The 23,524-nt window shown below is 39.8% G+C and overlaps 1 protein-coding gene and 1 long non-coding RNA gene across 5 annotated transcripts in view; one reads left to right on the top strand and one right to left on the bottom strand.

The window, feature by feature from the left end:
- The window catches only part of LOC127391104 (uncharacterized), a 150,585-nt gene extending 143,790 nt beyond the window's left edge, over positions 1–6,795 (bottom strand). For all 4 annotated transcript variants that reach the window (XR_007891003.1, XR_007891001.1, XR_007891000.1 and 1 more), the window contains exon 1: positions 6,581–6,795. This is a non-coding gene — a long non-coding RNA (uncharacterized LOC127391104). The remainder of the gene's footprint in view (positions 1–6,580) is intronic.
- A 106-nt stretch (positions 6,796–6,901) lies between these two features.
- PTPN1 (protein tyrosine phosphatase non-receptor type 1) overlaps positions 6,902–23,524 on the top strand; it is a 43,547-nt gene continuing 26,924 nt past the window's right edge. Inside the window, exon 1 of the mRNA XM_051633107.1 lies at positions 6,902–7,030. Coding sequence (XP_051489067.1) covers positions 6,968–7,030 — 63 coding nt within the window. The 5' untranslated portion in view covers positions 6,902–6,967. The remainder of the gene's footprint in view (positions 7,031–23,524) is intronic.

Below are 23,524 nucleotides of genomic sequence, written 5' to 3' on the forward strand. Positions count from 1 at the left end.
GCAGCCCTTCTCAGCCGATATTCTTGACTGGAATATATTTAAGACCTTTGATTCTACTGGGACAGGCATCCAAAATCATGGAGCCTGTTGAGTCCAATTCAGGATTACAATAAAAAGGTATTGCACCCTTTGGCTTCAACAGAAATTATAAATCCAGATATTAATTTACCCCCTTTACGCTGCATGGCAGGACTGGAAATGTCATTAAAAGAGATGTTCTCAGAAAAATTTCACTCCAGTCATTCTCGTTATCTATTCTATTCTACCCCAATCATCACTAAATTGTGTTATAAGATTGTTTTTAATTTGTACTCCTTTCTATCAAGGAGACAGTCCCAAAGTCCCTGAAAAAACATATATTTCAAAACAAGCCAAGCTATGCATGGGTCAGTTTTCCCTGAAGGATTTTAGAGTGAAATATTTTGCCAGTGAAAAAGTGCATCTTCACAATGAGGGATGAAAAGGAACAGTGTAAAAAGTTAAATGACTTAACTTTCAATAACCCTCCATCAACTCTTATAGAAAAGCCTTCAAAAATCCTAAAAGTTTTTAAGACCCTATACTGAAGGAAAGAAAATTAAAACTTTAATTATTATTTGATTAAAAGGGTTAAGGATGGTCTTTTCATCCTGCCTTCATGCAGTCTAATTTAGAAAGGCAGGCAGTCTATGCATGAGATCATCTATGCATGAGATCCTGTAGCATTGCTGCAACAGTACTTTTGTGCTACATTTTATATTTTTCAAAAAAATGAAAATTATGGTCATAGTTTCCATGCAGAAGACAGCAACTGCTCTAGTACTTGTTTTGGAGCTGAGAAATTAGTAGTTATGACATGCAGCACAGAATCGTAGCAGTGCTGCAGCCTTCTACAAGTGCATCTGCCCACAGTTTCGATACCACATCCACTCAGATTCTAAATTCCAGGCTCTTCCTTGGAGAATCAGAAGCTCTGCAATATTTAATACAGTATATTGATATAATTATCACTACAGAAAACAGTTCATTTCAAAGAAGACGACATTTATTTCATTACATGAGCAGTCCTGCTGCTACCAGACTTTGCAATACTGCTTCCAAAAGGAGACACCGAGCAAGCAATTTCCTTAACTTCATACAATATTAACCATGGAAGAGGGTGACACCAAGCGGTTACTTTCAGTGGTGCACACATTTCTTGCCACAGGTAATTTTCTCCCTCGGTAGCCTCTTTATTAGAGATCATTTTGGAGCCCAGTTAAATTCTTAAGGTTTAAGAAGAGGTCAGAGTCATGCAGGGACTTAGACTGAGCTAAGCAGCTGCGGAGCTACATGTCAGTGTGCGACTCACGTAACGACGAGTTGAAGTTATCCCTCTGAAAATCAAGAGGCTGAACTACTGTTACAAAGCATAAACATTCTTGACGACAAATTTAGCACAAATACGTGGCATAAGGAGCCAAACATAGTGACCTGCCTCAGCAGGTGGCACACACGGCTCTGCAGCCGGTCGATGGAGCCACCCAACACGGTAACAACCCTGATGTCACTTCCCTGACCTGCACAGCAAGAACGTGACTCTTGCTCCTTAGAAAATTATTCTTGCTTTTAAATCCAGTTTTGATTTTTAATGTGCCATCAGAAATATTTTTAGTCTGTTTGCATCTCCTTTTCATCACCGTGATCTACCCTCATTTTCCACTTCGCAGTTTCTTTTGTTCCTGATGCAGCTTAATTCCTACGTCAGGTGGGTCCTAAACACATTAAACTGCACAACCTGGTCAGGCGTGCCACGAGGCCACGTCTTCACACCAGCTAACGTGAAACCAACCCCTGATGGCTGCTAGTGCTTTCTAGCTGATCAAGAAACAAAGGGTCTAGCCAACCAGGCCACTTTCATGCTGGCCCCTTTCCCCAGCCATCCATGGGATGCTGAAACTCTCTGTAGAATTTGATTTCTCAAGTGTGTGAACCTATGCACCATTCTTATCCATAGCTGCACTTCTTCCACCAAGGACTTCATTTTGCATTGCACCTCATCCATTGCCTGAGAAGCCTGACTGCAGTGGAACTACAGTGATTCTGTAGCATGTAGAGTTTAAGGCCATCTCTCATAATCCCAATCCTGAAGTGCTTCGGAGAAAGGATTTTTTACATCTGAATAGCAGATGAAATTTTCTGTTGCACACTGACAAACCACAGTTTGGTTTCTCACATTCTTGTTGTACTCCCACTCACTTCAGTTTATCTCTTTAGCACAAAGTCCAGCCTCAAGAGTATCATCTGTTCTCATTAGGAGACAAGGTCAAGTGGAGTACTTACTTCCCACAGATAGAACTCACAGGACATCTTACTCTGCAATGAACTGATGCCCTCTCCTAACAAGTTTCAGAAAGAAGGCATCCTCATTAAAAATATGAATGATGTTGAGCATTTTCCCCAACAGATTCAACAGTAAGCTGTAATACAGAAGTCTTTCTTCCCTGCAGTTTAACACACTTGTGAGAGAATATTTTTATGAACAGAGAGAGAACAAGCCAAGATCAGGAATAATTTTTCTAGAACACTGCAGATCTAAGGTGGTTATATACAACTAGATGTCTCACTAGACATACAGACATATTCCCACTAAAACCTTTTATATTCACATTCTCACCCCTTGATCTGAGGAGCTGTTAAGATGTAACCCAAAGCATCTTTCTTTCTAAATGCAAAACATATTAGTCACTGCAGAAACAGATACTCAACCTGCCTCATTGTCTTTCAGAAAGACAAAAATTCTAATTAGTTCCTATATGATTTCCACAACACAGGGAGCTACACTGTCCATTGAGACAGAAAATTTTAGGGTACTCCATCCTCTTCTTGATGGGGACTTACTCAGCACTGCAGAATAAGGACACCAGCAGGAATTCCAGAAGAAATACTAGTCCTCTCCCAAACATCCTACCTTGTATTGGTTTATAGGAATTTAGCACCAAGTAACTATGCAAACACTTCTGAGCTTTTTTGCCTTTTCAACTAATACCTTAGTGGTCAGATCTCTTACTACCCCAGGATGTGGTAGACCTGTGTCCAACTGTTGCCTTTGCCTGTGGGAAACGCATCTTTCACATCTCAGCAGTGCCCCAACCATGAGGTCATGGGGTCCGGTGTGGAGATCTTTCAGCCTCCCTTACATATATGAAACTCTTTTGCACAGTCATTCCCCAGCAGCAGCACCAGAATCCAAATGTCCTTACTAATGAGTTGCCTAAGACTTGGGCTACAGTAATTTTCTCCTTAACCCATGTTCATGACAGGATTTTTTCTCTATTACAAAAGTGATCTAGTTTGTACATGTCACTCCCAAAAGAGGCTCAGATCTGTGCATTCAGAAATATATACTTTCCTGAGCCCTTGAATTAGATGCCTGAGCATCTCAGAGGTCTATAAAAATATTTAAGTGTCCTATTTCTGCTACTTCCTCTCATCCTGAGTCTCTGCTAAGCATGCTGTCTTCCTTAAGTTCCACTCTTAGCTCCTTATCTCTTCAGGGAGCTTTAAAGTTAGGTGAATCCAAATATTAATTAGTGTGGGTAACCTTAGTATTAAAAAATTACAAGCTGATGTGCAGTTTTACCACAGAAATCATACCAAGTCAGAATATACCAGGTTTGATCCTGGTCTTACATACAGTAATAAAAATCAAGAGTAATTTTATCCCATTAAAACCAATGCTACATCAGAACAGTATCAGAAGAAAAACAGTCTGTTTACACCATATCACAATAGTGTTGTGTGTTGAATGTGAATGATAAGCTTCCCAGCGGTACACTGGAGATGCAGTGTGGTAGAACTGGCTTAATGTAACTATAATGTTGCATTCAAAACTCAAACAGGGAAGAAACAACATGTTATCGTATTTGCAAGCATTTTAATGGAGATTTATGACATTGGCTGTTTTAAACTAGGTCATCTCAAAATGCTGAATAGTGTTAGCAGAAAGACAAATTGAATCTTACAATTATTAGACTGAGTAAGTAATTTTCTGGGTTTCAAATGAATTTAAAATAATAGAGTTAGTTTCATTGTTCTGCTAATGTTCATTTCTAAACTCAAGGACAAGCTGTTCAACATTGCTCTGTGGTTAGCTAGTGCCTAGTGCTTATTAGAGGACAAATAAATATCACTACAAACCCCTACAACTGCTATGTAGAAAAAGAGGGGGTGCTCTCCCCTACTCAGCAGGAGGAATTTCAGAATTCTCACCTTCAGAATGCACTTGATGGTTCCATAAGGCGGCCTATGTGCCTTTCACATTGCTGTAGCACCAAAAGGTACCAAACAGATAGAATCATAGAATCATCAAGGTTGAATATGGGCAGGGACCTGTTCCCATTGTGCCTGCTCCTGTAAATTATAATCTCTTCTTTTCTGGATTACTCTGTGAAATCTTTAGCTGACTATCTGTCTTTTTCAGGGCAATATACAAGGTTTTGTCATTCAAAACAGTATTTCTATAAAAACAGTACATACTTGGCAGAATATGCTGCTGATGAATCACTGACTGAAGAACATGTACTGATTTTATTAAGTTCATGCAGGTGACATAAGCATAAAAGAGTGTATGCTGTCTTCCTTTATAAAATGTCTATGCACAGCATTTAACTGTAACATCACAAGATTTTGACCTCTCCTAGGTAGCATCTGGTTTATGCCTACGTGAAAAATGGCCATCCACAGGGACTGCTCTCTGGTGACATTATAAAGACTCATCTCTCAGTATGGAACCACTGAAGCACAGCAAGACTCCCCCCATATGTTTGTAATTTGTGACCCTGAAATAACAGGGAAAGGGGAAAGCAGCAAAATTTTTAAATTTGTCTTTATTACACACCAGAGGTTAAAAATTCACCACCTGGACTCAAGATAAGGATACTGTCTCAGAGCAGCCAGACTGGGAGAGAAGATGCAGTTCCCCATCCATTGCTTTTAGTAATAGGGAAGGAAGTCTTAAGTAGTGAAAACGCTTTCATTCATCAGACTAATACTGCATCTGCCTCACTCAAAAAATCAGGCCAAAAGAAAGCCCATGCAGTACGAAAGGCAAAAAACCTTTTTAATACCATCTGCTAATGCCTCTCTGCTGCATGCAGCAGCTGACGAGAGAATAATGTTTCATTGTTTACCTAGTTAAGTAACTTATCCTATTAAGACGCTTTCCACAGCTTGCCTTTACCGTGGCCATTACTATTAACCCTGCCCCAAAATTCTGAGCCCCTCAGCTCACATCTCTGACTACTCCTCTCATCTCAGAGAGCACCCATTTGCACTCAAATAACCTAATAGGCAATTCTCAAGCAGGGTGGCTTTCTGGAGCTGAACACTGAAATGAAGCCTCTTCCAAAGACAGTACTGTAGAATGATGAGGAAAAGCAAAGGAACAATTTCCTCTAGCAGGGACAGCTAAGTAAGGTGAGAGGTGCCGCTAAGCTATTAAATACTTCTGTAATTAATTATAGAATGGTTTAGGTTAGAAGAAACCCTAAAGATCATCTAGTTCCAAACCCCCTGCATGGGCAGGGACACCTCCCACTAGACCAGGTTGCTCAAAGCCCCAGTCTTCAGTGAAATTTAGACATCTTGCCTGTTGAGAACTCTACCACTCTTGCTGCCTTCAATTCATGATGTGCTGAGGGTATTTATAATAAAATTCACTCATGAAAAATGCTGATCCTACAAACACTCTCACAACCTTATTTTGGGTCGTTTGTGCTGCAGAATACCAAGTATGCTAAGCCTGCACCAGCCCTCAGGAGCAGCAGCGTGTTCTAAACGTCTGAGAAACAATAATCTAATAAACAGAAGCTGGCTGAAATGAGGAGTAAATTCCTTGCTGTGAAAACAAAGCATGTTCTAGCATTATATATGGGATAATTACACATGTATGTTTGGAATGTCTTGAAGCTCAGGAAGATAGATGTTGGCTCTCTGAGATATGTATGCTAAAACTTCATTTAGCAGTACCTTATTAGAAAGGTGGGATAGAATGACTGATGTTCACCTCCTGGGATAGGACTACAGCACCTTGATAGTAATGGCCACCTCAGAGTAGCAATCCAAGAGCAGTGGACAGATGATCAGACTCTGTTTGGAGCTGGTCACATCACACATTCCTTTAAATCAATGGGTATGGGACAACTGACAGAGGTATATTTCATTTTGCAGACTGTGTAAGAGCAAAACATAAAACCTCCATCTCCTGACTACAGCAAAGGAGGGTGCAGCTGTCTTCCTCACCTCTGAAGCACAACCACATAAATCCAAGCCCCCTGCCCTGCCAGGCCAGGCACCTGCTGCCAGGCCGCTGTTCTCCTAACCGCCCCTCAGGTGGCACACGAGATTGTGGAAAAAATTCTGACTCATCTTGAGTCACGATTTTAAAAAACGCTTCAAGCACTCCCTGCCGGCTCGCTAACGAGAAGACGCTCGCCTGGACCCCGAGGAGCTACGACCAACAGCTCCGTCTGCTGCTCCTCAGTCAGAGCCAAGCACAGGCCAGGACTCCCCGCTGCCACCTCCAACCTACGGCCCCTCAGCCCTTCCGAGGCCGCCCTACCTGTCTGTGCGGCCCCGGGCGGGACGGCCGAGCTGCGGGCGCGGAGGGGCAGCTGGCACCCGAGCCCGCCCCGTGTGCCGCCACCGGCAGCTCCCGGACGGACTGTGGCCTGAGGGGCCGAGGGGAGGCAGCCCCGGCGGGCGCTGCCTGAGGCGGGAGCGGCCCCGCAGCCCCCCGGGGCGCTGGCCCCGTTACGCCGCCTCCCTCCCGCCGCCCCGGACGTCGCGTCGCCGGGTGGGTGCGTAGTTCCGGCGGGAGGAGGGAGCGCTGAGGTGCGGGGCGGGCGGCGGCGGCGGCCTCGGCAGCAGCGGGAGCCGGAGCTGCCGGAGCGGCGGGCGGGAGCGGCGCTGGCGGGGGGGGAAGCAGGCCTGGCGCGGCGTCCCCACCATGGAGATCGAGAAGGACTTCCACCGGCTCGACCAGGCCGCCAGCTGGGCCGCCATCTATCAGGTGAGGGGCAGCCGCCCGGCCCGGCTCTGCCCCCAGCCCCGGCGCTGAGCGCCCCTTCCCTCACCCTCCCTTTGCTGCCGCCTGGTCCTGCCTCCCCACCCCCGCGGCGTGCCTCTGCCTCCCTTCTCCCGGGGTCGGAGCTTTCCCTTCCCCCTTCCCCTGCCTGGCTGCGGGAGGCTGCCCGCCGCTCCCTCCTTCCCCTGTCGCCCGGCGCTGAGGGGGCAGAGGGAGGCCCCGCTCTGCCGCCCCCGCTCTGCCGCCGCCCCCCGCGGGGCCCGGCTCTGCCGCGGGGACCCCCCGGCTGCGCCCCGGGGCCTCCGGGTCTGCCCGGGCAGCGCCGAGCCGGGAAGGAGCCTCCTCTGCCAGATCCCTGAGCCACGCTCTTCTCCTGGCTCCGGCTTCCCCTTGGAGCTAGGCATAAGTGATCAGTAAGCTTTAAAAACTGCTCCCTACCCAACCGTGAGAGGGTAAATAGAAGCATCGTGTTTGGCTTCTTTAAACAGAAACACTGATGGGCAGCGCTGCATGTACGTGGCTTTTCAGTCCCTTTAATAACAATAGAACAGAGCCTGAAATCAGCTTGCTAGTAATGCTGGTGCAATGATCTGGTCCTGTTTCATTTACTGCATTTAGAGTTTTGGTGACATTTGGAAAAACCTGCATGGCAGATGAGGATGCTGGTAAGAATACTTACCGACTGGATCCAGCTTCATACATACCAACAACAGAAATTAGGGATTTTCTCTTTAAGCAGTTCTTTCCTTATTTATCCAAAATGAAGTTCAAGAGGAGATGCAGTGCACGTATGGTTGGGCAGATGTGTTTAGTCACATCAGGCAGCATTACTGTAAGATCCATTTGAATGTTTAAGCCGGTGTATTCCAGAAACTAATGAGTTTTAAGTTCATATTTGCAACCTCGAAGTTGGGCTTTGCTTCCCTTTCACTATGTATTTCTCTGGCAGTAGACATTTAAAAGAAGGACCGGTATCTTATAGAAGTTAAATAACTGAAATCCAGCTTGAGGATCACAGCAAGCAGGTTTTAAAAGTAGTACCTTGCAGGTGTTTGGCAATTGGAGAGCAAGCATGAAATTTTGAGCGTGCTTTTCAGAAGGGCTATTTTTTGTTAGAATATTTCATTTCCTGCAGAGTTTCAGTGCTTGCTAACTCTTATCAGTTGGAAGTCATGTGCAAATATGACATTACATTTTTTTTAAGCTGTTCTTGATGATTTGGTATGTTGCAGGCTTAGTGCTCAGGAAATTATTTTCAGTAATATAGCTCTGTAATGGAGGTAGTGTATTTATATGGGTACAACTTAATTACAGAAGTGAAATGTGTAAGGAAAATGAGGGACTGTGACTTATTTTCAGTGTGGGATCAACATTCAGTGATATTTTTGTCCTTTCTCTGAATGATGTGGCTCCACAGCCTGCTCAGACTGTGACACAGCGCAGGGTTTCATTGAGGACTAAAATTCAACTAAAAAAAAAGACAAGTGGTTCTTTGATTTGCATCCAACTATTGACAAGCATCAGGGATGGGGTTTTTTTTTGTAGTTTTGTTCTTTTTTTTCTTAAGGTTGATTAGTAAGTATGTGCATCAATGTCATGTAACTCAGTTCCTCAACTGCATCCTGCTTTTAAATAGCAGCTATTGAAAATTACTTCTTGGCAGATCATGTACATCTGGGGGAGCAGTGTCCTGCACTATAATCTGTGCTTTTGAGGTCTCGACTGTGACATTAACAATGTAGTTTTCCTACAAATCTGTGCCTGAAAAATGGAGTAAGTAGAATAATGTATTTAATTGGTGCAGAAAAAAACCTCTTCCCCCAAGTTAATGTACAACAGGCTTCTAATATCTAGGTGTTATGACTGTAACTGCTAAAATCCAAAAAATGTTCACCAGGATTCATAGTGATTCATAATGCAATTTACTGACAGTCAATTTCTTTTGTTTCTTGGCTAAATCTATTACCTAAAGATACAGAACTGAACAGCATCTAGGGGGGAATTATGAATACAACAGGGAGGTGAAGCTAGCTGGAAGAATGGCTACAGGGAGACTTGTCTGGGTGCCATGTGACTTGGAAGGGATAAAATTGTCCAAGCTTTTTGTTTGTTTGTTTTTCTTCTTTTTGGACAAGGGGAAGCTATGGTGAGCTATGATAATAGTACCGTTCTGAAAAAAAAAAAAACTTAGATTTTTTTTTTTTGTAAAGCATAAATAATCACAGGATAAGGACAAAAATATTTCAAAGTTAAGATGTTGTGTAGGTGATTTTGTGACAGTCATGTTGTGGGCCCTGAATGGGTAGTGGAACTATTCTCTGCTGTAGCTGGTCAAAACAGGGTGGGCATGGATGAAGTTTTCCCGTGCTTTGTTGGGCGTTGCTTTTGGTTTTGTTTTTTACAAATCCCCAGCACTGTCCCTTACTTTAGTCTAGATTTACTTGCTACAAGAACTAGGAGCCACTGGATTCTGTGAACGTTTGTTCAGAGGCCTGAAAGATAAAAAGGACTGGTCTGGTTCTGGCCGTTGCTTTTACTGTAGAGAAACATACTTGGAAGATAACTAAAAAAATGAGACCTGATCTAAGCATAAGAAATGCCCATTCAAATTAAAGTCCTCTTCTGTAAAGCAGTAAGTTAAAGGAAAATGGAGAGCAGATTAAATGTCAGCTTTGCAATTTTTTACTGTGGTAAAGGTGTGCAAGAGAAAAGAAATGCTTGAGGGTAAGTGAATGACACGCATGCTGCATACATACCAGCAGAAGTATCAATAGGAATGAAAAACATTCACTCTGTAGCTGTCACGACAAAAAAGCAATAGCCCAAAGCTAAGAAAAGCACAGTTTAGATTTGCTGTTGGAGCAGGAGGGAGAACAAGATACAGATATTAGTCCAGAATATCAAAGGAACGCTGAATTTTTGTTTACTCACAGTGAGTGCAGTATATTTGTAGCAATTTTGTATGCAGAAGTCTTTCAGAATTTTAGGAGATATTTTAGTTTCTAACTTCTTACCCATGGCGATAGAGCGAGATAGTATCTTAAAAACACAACCCTCAAGTACAGGTAGAGTTGCTTCTTCTGTTTATATAAACAAGATATGTTGACTTTAATATGTTGGCTAATGATAGTAACTTTGATGTGCTTATCTGTGACAGTAAAGATACCTCTGAATTATTTACTGATCTTCCATTCAACTAGGGATCCCCTACTAGAATGTGCACTCTTTTCTAGTTTTGAGTCAGTAGAATATAAAATAAGGAAGAACTGGGTATTTTTGAGATTTTCAAATATATTGGGAAATGAGTACCCTGGAAACTGAAGTACGTGGTCTGCTGGGAGTGCTCTGGAAAGCTGAAGTGGAGTTACAGTTTGGCTTGAGGCCTTTAAGAGACACACAACTGTTCTTAGTTTCTTTATTCATTTTTTAGGGTATTTTAAAGTAATAGCAACGTGAATGTTAAGTTTTTTTTTCCAAGCTTCTCTAAGCTAAACTAAATAACTACAAATTGTGAAAGTTAATAAGCTTTACCCACATTATGGGAGTATGATAGAAAGCTATCACAGACATTTTGGATCTCTGTCTCAAGAGCCATGGGAAGGTTTTTATGTATTTACTGTCTCTGGAAAAATATTTGTAGAATATGTCGATAGATTTTTATGTTGAAAGTAAACTGTGAAATGGTTGACCCTGATGACTTAAAGTAGTGTGGTTGTGTTGTGTATTTAAAGTAAATGAACAGGAAGTTCTACTAGTGTTTCAGTTTATAAGCTGCAGTGAGAGTTCAGGCTTTGTGCTGCTGCAGTCTGTAAGCATTTGGGTTACTCTTCGGAGCTAAAAAACTGTAAACTTCTTTGCAGCAGATAAATTGTGGCGTGAGCATGACTTATTATAAATGCATCTTTGTGCTTTATTCTGCCAGTTCTTGCTACTTGGAATTGCAGGTCTCTGCATGCATGCCTCGCTACTTCTTAATTCATACTATGTTGATTCATTTGAGGTTTTGCTTAATTGGCTCTGGTTATGGAAAGCTAGTTTAGAACTGATAGTTGCAGGGAGCCTCTCTTTTCCTTCAACACAACTAAAGCTATTCCATGTTTTCCAGTGCTAGACAGACACTGGAATCTTGATACAAGCATGGGAGAGGCTTAATGATGATGAAGTAGCTGGTTCTCTGTGGCTTGCAAAGTCAGTATCCTCTCTGTTAAAACTGGAATTTACTTTCAGTTGCAAGCATGTCTTGTGCTATGGAGATTATTTTGTGTACTTTGCTGCTTTGATTAGTTCTACTGCTTTTTCAGAGCAAGACCAATTGTGTCTATAGATGGCAAATGTGAGATTGTGCAAGTTCCATTATATGGAGCTGCTGAGCTGCTTAGTTCTGCTTTTTTTTTTCAGACTCCAGAATTAAAAAACTAAGTACTTGAATCCAAATGTTTTCTTTGACAGTGTTGCTGTACGTAGAGCATTGCAAAATGCAGCCTGTTAGGGCTTACTGTGAAGGGGATACAGTTTGCTAAAAACCTAGAAATCATACAATGTTCAGACAATGCTGCTCCTGCTTCTGAGCACCTTCAAAAGGTTTTATGGTTTTAGCAAATTCTTCTTCTTGTTATTTATTCGTCTGTCTTTCTCTGTCTGCTGAAAGGGTACATATATAGAAGGAAGCTGACAGTTAAGGAGAATGCAGTGTTGGCCACATAACAAATGATGTTAAGTTCAAATAAAAATAGCTTTTGTAAGTAGAGAATGAATTGTGATAGTGGTAGACCAAGTATTTTTGAAACTAAAATAACTCTAAATATTCTGGGTAGTTTTGAATTAACAGTTCACCCTATAGTTAACATTAAAATGAAATATTTTCTTGAAATACTTGCTTTGCAAATGGACCTTCTCCAAGGGTTGTCTTTAGCTGGCACTCTCTGAGCTGTGGTTTAAGGCTGAAATATCACTGCTACTTTCTGGTAAACTATGAATTCTTAGATCAATGTCACTAGCATGACATAATAATCTATTTGGATTGTGAATAAATATCTGAGGATACTGTTTCCTTAAAATTCAGAATCCATGTGTGATTCAAAGTGGACATCTTTTAATTCAAAGAAAATGGTAGAAGAGTTTACAAACAAAAGAAAAAATCTCTCTAGAGAGAAGGTAGAACTTGAAGTCATGCTATCTCTTGTATCCACTGAATGTGAGAATTGGGTGGGTCGTTTCAGTCACCAGATATGCCACTGAATTTGTTTTACTGTAGTCAAATAAACTACTGTTGATTTTTTTTTTAGTCTCCCCATATGCAAAATGAGATTTATATTCAGTAAAGTTAGAGAGCTTTTTTTTTTCTCTTTTAAACACAAAATTACTTTCACGTCTTGTAACACAGAAGTGAAGGAACCAAAACCATGCATGCACTATCAGTGTTCTGTTACTGATAATATAGTAAGTAGTTTTCTAGTAGGGTTTTGGGGTTTGTATTATTTGGGGTTTGTTAAGTATCTGCAAATTAGGTTAGCACTGTGTGAAAAAAAAACTCTTAATGCTTCAGACAATTCAAGATCATAGGAGGATTTTCTCCTGTGACCATACAATTTCTTGCATTTTTTTTTTCCTTCTCTTTTAAAGCCAGAGAGGCCTGTTGTCCAGCAGTGGAAGGGATAAGATCTCTGCACACAGTGACAGTTTTTCAAAATGTGAGTTGAGTAGGAGGCTTGCTAACAAGAAATTGGTAAATACTTTAATATTATGCCATAAAGCTAAAAAAATAACAAAACAAAACAAATAAATAAATAAATAAAAAACCCAGACCCCCTTAGCTGAACTGGTTAGTTAGAATGTTCCTCAGTGTAGGATTTCATATTGAACTTCAATTAATTCTGCTTATTTCTGGGATGCTGATTTGGAAAAAAGTTACAATCAACTGAGATAAAACATTGGAGGATTGCCTGAGGTTTTGTATCATGTTGAGTGCTGATCTGAAGTGCTGTCAGTGTTCAGACATTTTACAGAATTATATAAATTTAAAACTTTGTTATTTTTAAAATATTAGACAAGACTGGAACATCTCTATGTGCACCTCTGTAAAAGTGTGTACAGTATCAATGTCAGAGGAAAGCAGCCCTAGTGAACAATGTATGCATTTTTTTCCTAAAAGAAGCAAGTTCATGAAAATGCAGAAGGAGAGTCTCTGCAGTGTTTGGAATTAATAATATAAACTGGATCACATCTCTTAGCTTTGATGTTTACAGCACTTACCATTGAGATATGGGGGTTTTTTTAGTCATTGGTCAACTTGTTTCATGTCGATTTGCACAAGAAACATTTTTTTGTTTATCTTCCTGGTGCCAGTAGACATGCCCTTGCTGGTTTGGCTGGGAGAGGCCCTATGATACAGCATCAAATGCTTTTGTGTGTTCACTTTGTGGATCATGTAGTACAAATGCCAATTCATTTTCTACCAAACCCTGTGAATTTAGATGTGCTCTTTCTCTCACCCACACAAAACACAGCCAAGATTCAGCAGCTTGCCTGCCATATTGTACTAAGAAAAAGTGATAAAAGTGATTAATGGAAATTCTTGTAATTTTGCTAACAGTGATAGCTGATCTACTTTCAAATTGGCTTTGTGCTTTCTACAATCAAGACAAAAGGTTCGCAGGACAGCAGTGAACAATCAGATGTCCTTGTTGGAAAGAAAAATGGGCTACCATAATATGAAGCTTTTGGAAAGGTTTTTAATTCCTTTTTTTCTCATTTCTAATTCTGTAGGCTTTGTTTCCATATGCTTTCACTTTGCACAATACTTTGTCCTAGAATATGGGCTGATAAACACATTGTTTCTATAGTTATTGTTTTTGCATTCATAAGTAGATAAGATGCCCATTCGTAAAGGGCATCTACTTGTAGAAGCAACCTAAATGCAGCCAGCTTTCTTGAGAGATCTGTTTTTAACCATTGTAGCCAGAGTCTGTCTGTATTTTTAAATTAAAAACATTTATGATCAACATTTATGATCAACAGTTAGGCAGATGTGATTTCTCCCAGATTGTGTTTGTTGTTTTTTTTTTGGTGGCTTTTATTTTTAACATATACTCTCTTCCTAAGTCCTTGTTGGCATGATAGATTATATTTTTAAGCAGAATTTTTTTGTATCACTGATACTGACCATGTACCTCACTGCTGATTTGTTAAACTCTGAAATGAAAAAAAAGTATTTGGATAGTCCTGCTTCGTAATTGGGTATATCTTTCATGGAATAAAGCAGAGAGATTAAAAAAAAAAAACAACACCCTTTCTGCTCAATCCAGTGTTAATTTCACGTTGAATTTACTTAATTATCATACTGATACCTGCGTTAAGGGCCTGTTTCCATTGTTAGGGACTGAAATTTGTTCTTTACTTTGTTATATAGGATGTCTTGTTTTCTTCTGTGTAAGGATCCAGGCCTTTAAGTTGGTCCATAGTTGTCTCTGCTGTTGTTGTGGATGCTTTGGAAGCACATGGTTCAAGGGTGAAGAGATCAATGTTGAGGAAGATCTACTTGTCTCACCAGCTGTTAAGAGAGTGTTGAATCAAATTAACCTTGTGCAGTCTTTTTCCTGTGCTTAGAAGGTTAAAACAGCTTCTACAGAAGTAGAAGTAGGAAATAAAGAAACAATGAAACAAGTTTTGCATTCTGCCAGGATATGCAATCCTAGAAAATCTTCCATGTTGTGCCAGTGGTGAGTGTGGAGCCAGGCAGATCTTGCTGCATGCAGAGGGGAAGCTGTGCCCTCCCTCTAGGCAGAAAGCTTGCTATACTTTTTATACTAAAATAATCACTTGTGAAAAATGCTACTAAATAGTAGTATTTTGAATTTAAAGGAGCTGTTCCATTTGTGATCTGCCAGGTGCTTTTCTTGTATCTCAAGTTCCCAGAATTTTATGCTTCTTCTGTGAAGTGCTTGTTTCATCAAGTACTTGATCCTGTTCTACAAAAGACCCTCTGTTTCTCAGATTCTTTATATTTGGAACAAGTGGTCTACACATAAAGAGGAATGTCCTCGTAACCTTCTTCCCTTGTGCATGTTTGAATGAGAATTGCTTATTTATAATTTCTAATCCCACAGTAACAGGTTACAGTAGCATAAACAGTGTGACCTTTTAATGTGATCACAGGAAGTAAAATGTGGAATCTATTTTTAAAATGCATCTTCGACTAAGGAAGAGTATACTTCCTTTTTCTGACAGAAAAAATAACCCATACTGGCTCAGAAGATCTCAATTCCATTATAATGTGTAAGGCCTATTTTTTCCACTGTCTTCTGTACAGTCATTTCAGCTGCTTGAAGTAGGACTAAATCCTTGTGTGGAATTGTACATCCTTGCTCTGCATTGTGCAGGCACAGATGACTAAAGATGTGGGCTACTGGAAAAACAGAACTCTGATACATGCAAGAGATTTCCGTAAGAGGAACTTATTTTGGAGAGGAGAGGGTGAGACATTGGAGCAAGAAGTGGAAAAATACTACATAACTTATTGAATAGCCAAAATACATATGCACACATTTTAAATTTTTCTGAATATTTCCAGAAATGGAAGAAAAATGGAGAGAGTTTTAACCAGCAAAGAATAGGGGTGTGGACAGCATCCCAGCTCTAGAAAACAATTTTTCTTTTTCCCTTTATAGCTTAACTAAATTGGAAAGCAACATTGTCATTTTTTTACTTCAACTTCTGACAAAGGACAGCTTTCCCATTCAATGGCAGTTTGTGCCTAGAACTGTGCAGTGCACAGCAGTGCCTGTGGGGTGACCTGAACAAAGGTCTGGTTTCAACTTGTACCATGTTTCATTCCCAGTACTGATACCTTCTCAGAATTGGGCTGAAGTGTTTCATTACCAGAGCAGATCTGCCCTTGTACTGTTTCAAAACTAGTATAGTATGTGAAGCACATCATGTGTTGTGAACCATCCTTTTTATCCTTGCATATTACAACATTAGCTGTGGTTGAATTGATAACGTACTGAAAGATGCAGTGCTGAATTGGGGGGTTGGTTGGTTTGCCAGTGAGCAATATTATATAGATGGTCATTAATAATTTCCCTTTCGATAGCAATGGCTTTCAGTCCTTCTCTGGTAACTGACACCTCTTAACAGATAGCAAAACTATGACAGGGTGTGTGGCAGCCTGGCTGTGGTTGGTAGGGGCAAGGAAGGGAGCTTGGGTCCTTTGAGCTTGTGGAAAGGGAGGGTCTGAGCAGCTTGAGGCTCACAGCCCCCAGGCAGCCAGCTCTCCTCTACGAAGGCAGGCTCAGGAGCAGGGCTGTTTTTGGAGGGTACCTTCAGGTTCTGGAGCTTGTTCTGTGTCCATCAGACTCATCTTGTTTTCAGCAGAGGTGAAAGACTGGAACAGGAGGTTGAAAATATGTAAAATCTTTACAGCTGTTAAGTTACTGGATTTATTAGCCGACATGAGGGCATTAGTGGAGAGGTCTAATCTTACAAGTCTTTTTAAAGCTTGTCAAGAAGCAGGCAGAGCAGAAAGACTTCATGGAAACTACTGACTTAGGCCTTATTTGTCATTGGGTTCATGTTTATAATTTTGTAAAACTTACCATTCAGAACCTCTGGTAGAAGCCCAGTCTGTTGTGCTGCGCCTTACTGGGTTGCTTTACACAGCCTGGTGTACAGGCTACTTTTGTGACTGACTGGCAGCAGGAAATTCCTTATTTGCTGTTGTGTCTGCTAAGTTCTCTACCACATGAAGTGGGGATTTTGGGTGGCAAAACTGTCTTTTTAAGAGCAGCTAAATAAGTTAATATTGCTACTTAGTTAGGAGCAAGCACTCAAACATTTATTGTTATCATGTAATTTCTACATCTCCAGGATTTTCTTGTACTAAAGTCATTGCTAACAATGTGTTCTCCACTCTGTTCTACACACAGAATTCTGCCTTGAACACTTTGATAAAAAGAATCCAATCTTTAGTAAAACTGCTTTCCTCTCAGCAGTGTTTGTTAGAGGAGGTGCTTGTGTGATTCTAAGTGTCGATCACCTTTATTTGTGGATGAGTGCTGAGAAGTCTTCAGTGTCATAGTCTTTTGTGGTGCAGAGGAATGGAAAAGGATGTGAATAGTGGTGAAGGTTGGTTTTGTTTTAAAGATGTTTGGAAGTTACTGCATTTTATACTTCTTTTTCTTTTTTTTTTATTTTTTTTTTCCTTTTCCTTTTTTTTTTTTTTTTTCTCCTCTGAGTGTTCCAGGTCTGTGCTAAGGCTGCAAATGAGTGTTTGAGATAGCCACCAAATTCTAAAGCATGTTAAGTCAAGACTGATAACTGGGTCTGGCTGACAGGAAGTGGAACATGATGAGCAAGAGTCTGGTGGAGCTGTGGGGTGGGGTGTGTTAGGCACAGCCCTGAGTCTGGGCTGTGGGAGAATAGGAAGTAGCAAGTGTTGTCCATTTCCAGAGAGAGTGCTGTCATTGTAGAGAGAGGAGTTATGGTGACTGGCTTTGCTAAATCAATTGGAGTTCCCAGAGTGAATTATTTTAAACTAGCAGTATTAGTAGATGTATGAAGTGGCAAAACTGTTTATCTAATCTGATCCATGAAATTTACTTTCACTCACAATTCTGTTTAATTAGCATGAGGAGGATTAAATAGTCTTTTGAAGGCCTAGCTTGTCCAGTTTTGCAGACTTTTTATGTACTGGAGTGCAGCAGGCTAATCTATCCCATTTTAGGATGTCTGTGAAAGTATATCTTGGTTATGTGATGTGCCTGTTTAACACTGACGTTTCTTTTTTGAACTCTCTGTTGCTTTCAGATGGGGAGAAGATGGCCTGCAGAGCTGGAGGTGAAAGCTCTCACTGCAGTGACAATATCTAGTTACACATGATCGGTTCTGTTAGTTTCTTAAAGTATTGCTTTGCAACTTGAAGAAGTGAGAAAATATAGAATAAATGTTAGCATTTAAGGTGTGGCTGCTTTTGAGAGAGGTTCTATCTTTCCACAAGAAGTTCTCAGGCTTATTGCCCATAGGTAGATTTTCTTATACATTGTCTTTTCTGAAGACATAGTTTTACTCACCTTTGCTGTGGGAGAACTAAATGCTGCCACACACTAGAAGCTGTGCTTCTGATACATAAAATGCAGTATTGCTACCTACTGTGACTAAAGTTTTAACATGCATTATTATTTTGTGTGAAGGGCAGCTAGTTAAGCCAACTGCTCAGAACCCTCTACCTCAGATCTAAGTAGCTTAACTTCTCTGAATGTTATTTCAGGAGAAGTTACATCTTTGTTGTCAGCACTTAAGGGTTAAGTTTCTCTTTCCAAAAAAGTATTGATTTTTTTTTTCTCTCTCTCTCTCTCTTTTTTTTTTCTTAGAACAGTTTAATACTCTGGAAATAGTTGCGTAAACTTTCAGCATTAAGTGCAACTTCTTCTGTTAAACCTTGGTGTAGAACAGAGGTGCCCAACCATTCTGTCCTGGAGCTACGTGAAGGCTGGACAGTCTGTCTGTCCCCATCACTAACCAACATGCTTGTATATTTGTCTCGTAGCCTGTTCAGCCCCTACATGACAGTCATATTGTCAGATAAATACGTGTAGGCTTGGCTTAGAGGAGACAGGGAAATGGCATCAGTGTGTGACTTGCCCCCAAAACTGCATTTGGTCCATAGATTGTGAGCTGGTCATCTCAGGTTAGAATGCTGTAAGTTTTAATATTAAACCAGTTTAGCTTAGATTAGTTTCCTAAACATATTGGACAATCCTGTGAGGAAAAAGGAGCATCCTAATTCTGCTTTATCTATTATCTATTCTCAGCAGGTTTTTGTGTGCATTGCAGTAGCTTGGCAACCTGTAGGTTGCCCCATTCAATGAATTTGGGATAATTTTAATAATTACTACAATTTGCCTTTCTAAATTTGAATTTTATAAGTACAGTGAAGTGGGCATCTGTGATTTTAACAGCAACAGCCTCATTAAACATCCCAACTGAAACAAGCTGTTCAGGCCTATTTGTAATTTCAGTCCAAAATTCTTTATTGAACTTAGTTTAAGAAAGAATAGTTGTAACTTCTTTCTGGGCATGGCTTTTAAGCAGTTGCAGCTCCCAAATGCAGATTTGGGCAGGATGCTGAAAAACGTAACAAAAAGCATGACTATTTGCTGGTTCTGTTGTAGGAACAAAGCTTGAATTTGGCCTTTCTTTGCACACACAGGCATGAACATGGTTTGTGTGATTCTGTTAATTGTACATTTTCTGTACATTTGAATCTCATGTTAGAAATGGTAAAAGGCTTTTGGTGATAAAGAGGATGCTTTGACAGAAGGAATCTTTAGGTTCATTGCCTGTGTTCTTAATATTGGCCAACACAGTGAAGCATTCTTATGCCATAAATCAGAATTTGCTGGGATTTTGTATTATACCCTCATTTTTAGGGAGGAAACAATGCAGGAGGGAAACCCACTTACATGATGGGTCATTATTTTGAATGAACAGGGTTTCTTGATACTAAATAAATCTAGTAATCCTCCTCCTTCCCCCACACTTAACTTAAAAATTGCATCTCAAGAGAGCCGGTAAAATAACATATGGTGCAAACATCTTCAAGGAAATGAAGCTTACCACTAAATAAGATGTAGATACCTTTTTTCTTTCTTTCTTTCTTTCTTTCTTTTTTTTAAATAGGTGATGCAGAGTTCACCACTTCCTATTTAACAATTCCTGCCACTTCCTTTCTTGTGTGTTTTAGTACTTCCTCTACGTACAAGCTCATAACTGAGAATTTTGATGGAACTGGTAAAAAGTTGGAAATATAGCTTTTGCCTGTCCCGTAGTATTCTAAATACAAAAGTAATACTGATAAAGTCTGAATGTGTCCCCCATCATTGTACTTATAAGACTTTATTCCATTAAGATTTGGAATCGTATTAGAAAGTTTTCTTCAGCTTTTAGATTATTGGAGTACCCATCATGAATGAAATAATTGGTGCAGAGTGACACCCCTGTTTGCTTTAAACTCTGATTCCAGTTGCTCCGTGTTAGTCATGAGCAGAGTATAGTTTACTTGCAGAAGAACTGAGTCCTTTCTTTTTCATACTAAACATTTGCTGGTATTGCTTTGCTTGTTCTTTTTAAAGATTTAACACATTTTTATGTTACAGTAGTTTTTCATAGTTTTGTCTAGGCAAAGTAGATTTGAAAATATCCTTTCACAAATAGAAATCTCTTTTAAGAAATTATTCTCTTACCTTTCCTGTTTATAAAATACTAATAAAATAAGTGACATAATGAATATAAACAAAAAATGTGATGGCTTAAATATGACTTATTTTGTGAATGCTGATTTTGAATTGTGATAATGCATGTTGCTCTTCATCTTTCATTCTTCATCACTGATGCACCCATTTCTGCAGAATAAGAATCTGGTACAGGTAGTGCTGTTATGTTGTAATTTTAAAATCTGACCCATTAGTTCATATTTAAGCACGTTCCACATTGGCTTGCCACTAGTTTTGCCATGTAAATGCAATGATATTTTACCTGTTGGTGGGACAGCCAGCACTCTGAAGTCTCACCAGGGTAACACAATGTATCCAGCAGGTGATATAGCAGAACCTTGGGCTGTCTGGCCAACATACAGTATGAAATGTACAGTTTGGCTAGAAAAACAGCTTTGATTTCTAATGCATTTCTTTCATAATCTAAACAAAAGGGGCTTCAAAATACCAATCTCCAGGTCACTATTTGTAATACAAAGAGGGCTCACAAAACCCCTTCATGGCAGTTCTGGTGTGTTGTGTTTGAGAATGGTGTTCCAGTCTGTGTGTTTCACACTGTTCTGCTGAATAGGTACAGGAGCTACATGAACACTTTTGTGAATTGGTTGCTGAAACCAGAGTTCAGGGCTCTTTAAACAAAGGGGTACATGTTCATCAGCAAGCAGCTATGAACTAGACATTTTCTTTTCCTTTTGAGACAGGCTCTTCTGAATGCTCTAGATAGAGAGGAGATTGCCTTTACCTTATCAAATAAGAATATATGCCTTTATAAATATTGAAGTAAAAAATAGTGGTAAGTCTCTAAAGTCTGAATAATCTGTTGCTGTTGCATTTGATATGGTAACACTAATGTGCTGTGAAGGCTAACTTAGTAGGTTTCTGAGAGCAGAATAAGCTTTGGAACTCTTATAATATGCAAACTAATGAGAGGTTACAGTGAACACAGCTGTTTCTGACAAGCTGACTAAGCTAGGAATTCAAATTACTATTTTTAGCCAACTTATAATGTCTGTATCTCAATGGTACCCATGTTATTACTTTTAAAAATTATATTAATGTGTCTTTATCATAATGACAGACCAGGGACAATAAACATTTTAGTGCAACCAGTCCGTTATGTTTCAAATCAAACAAACACTGTGAACATACAGACAGAACAGAACACTTCAGGTGGCATCTGGGCTGTGTTACCCAACATCATGTCTAGGACTTGTATGAATTCAGACTGAAAACTGCCTCAGAGGAAGAGGCAAGAGCCCTGGAATGACGTAATTGCTGTTTTCTCTATTGTTTACATATAGTCTGTCTAGCATGTATATTCCCTCTTTTCTTGCCTTCCAAGAAAGTTGCCTTTCTCCATTATACAAGAATTTTTTCCATGTTGTTGCATGCATTCAAAATACTTTTCTAGTGATCCTTGAGATATGGTCATTATACAGACTCTGCAAAAATTACTATAAATTCTATCCTGAAATCTAAAAATCATTGCAGTTAACTGTACTGCAGACTGAAATAACTGCACTAATTTGGAATACAAATTTGGAAAACAATGCTGATGGAAGTTACTTTGTGAAAAGTGTTTACAGTTCTGTGAGATATTGTCAAGATTAACTTCCAAATTACATTCTGAACTAGTTTCTTTTTTCTGTTAAGGTTTATTTGGTACTTTCTGCAAAGATTAATGGATGAGCAAAAGCATTCCTCAAAATCTGTGTGTATCGAATAGACATACTTAATGCATAGATTTGTTTCTTTAAAAAAACAGTCTAATTTTAACATAACATATGGCAAGTTGGTGTCTAAACTGCTTTAACAGACTGTACTTGCTAAAGGCATTTATAACTAGTTTACCTTGAGGTAAGAACTAAATCTTAGAAAAACACCAATAGCTTGCTTACTGTATCCTTTAAATTACTGTGGATAAGATCTAGGTTTAGTCAGAGTTGGGTGTAGAAAATTATGCTTGCAAATTAATCGTGTTTTAATAAAATCCTGTTTTCACTTCTGTTTTTCCTGATGGTAATGATTTGCAGACCAATTCAAATCAAGAAAATGAAGCCTAGGCAAGCTCCAGAAATTCTGATTCTGAAGCAGTAAATCTTTTGTTCCTGGTTTTGTGTCATCATGGAAAATAGGCCATTGACAATTAATCTAGAAGTGCCTTTGTATTTAGAAAGACTTTCTCAACAAAAAAGTAAAGGAAATGCATGGTTTCCAGGCCTGGCTCCCATGACTCTGGATGATGTCCACTTCCAATGACAATTCCTTTTTCTATAGCACTAATGATGGGGAAGGCGAGCTAATCTAAAACTTTCTTCCCATGCCTCCAGGGACCAAGGAAAACAAAAGCATTCCTACAAGAGCCTAAAAAAACTGCTCAGATAAATAGCCTCCCTTCTGAAAGGAGAAATATATAGTTGTTCCAACACAGCTGTTGGCCCAAGAGCATTACAGTGAAGTGGTTGGATTCCTAACATGGAAGTGAGAAACATTGACTCCAAAGTTAGAAACCTAATGAGTTCAAGCACTGTGAATGAAAACTAATCTGCTTGGTGAACACAAGCAGCATCCATAATAGCAACCAAGAGGTGTCTTCTGACTGTCTTCAATGGATGACTTCCCTAACTGACGCATTTGCACTACTGAGGGAGGACACAATGGGCTATTTGGAAGAGACAGGGTCTAGTCTAGCATGAAGGCCTGTCTCTTTCTCGCTGAAAGCCTTCAGTGTTTTAGCAGTCCCAAGTTGACAGAGATGTTTATTTTGGAACGTAATGCCAGCAACAACAAACCTAACATTAGGGCATCCAAAGGACAATAGCAGTGATGTGAAAAAATGTATGATATTTTCCTTTGTAAGTCCCAGAAAGATGTTCTGGTAGCTTTTAAGTCTCTAATGAGCTTGCAAAGAATTATACGTTTGTGTATTATTACATACAGCCTATCTTTTCCCTTTGCATGCAAATTCTAATGCCATGTCAACAGCATAACAAAAATGGTGATAAATCTGGGAGTGTACAAAGTCTCCTGCTTTCCCTATTACTCACTGCATTGACTGTGGTTTCTAGGAGCTATTGTTATGTTGCCACATCAGGTTGTTCAGTTTGTAGATCTTGATAAGTAAATACAAGAACACCTTGGGACGTCTTTAAAACTCAGATTTTTTATTTTCAGGGGCATCCAGTACTGTAAGACTTCTCTGACATTGGTG

Source organism: Apus apus, chromosome 15 (genome assembly GCF_020740795.1).
Source record: "Apus apus isolate bApuApu2 chromosome 15, bApuApu2.pri.cur, whole genome shotgun sequence".
NCBI classification, from domain to species: Eukaryota; Metazoa; Chordata; class Aves; order Apodiformes; family Apodidae; genus Apus; species Apus apus.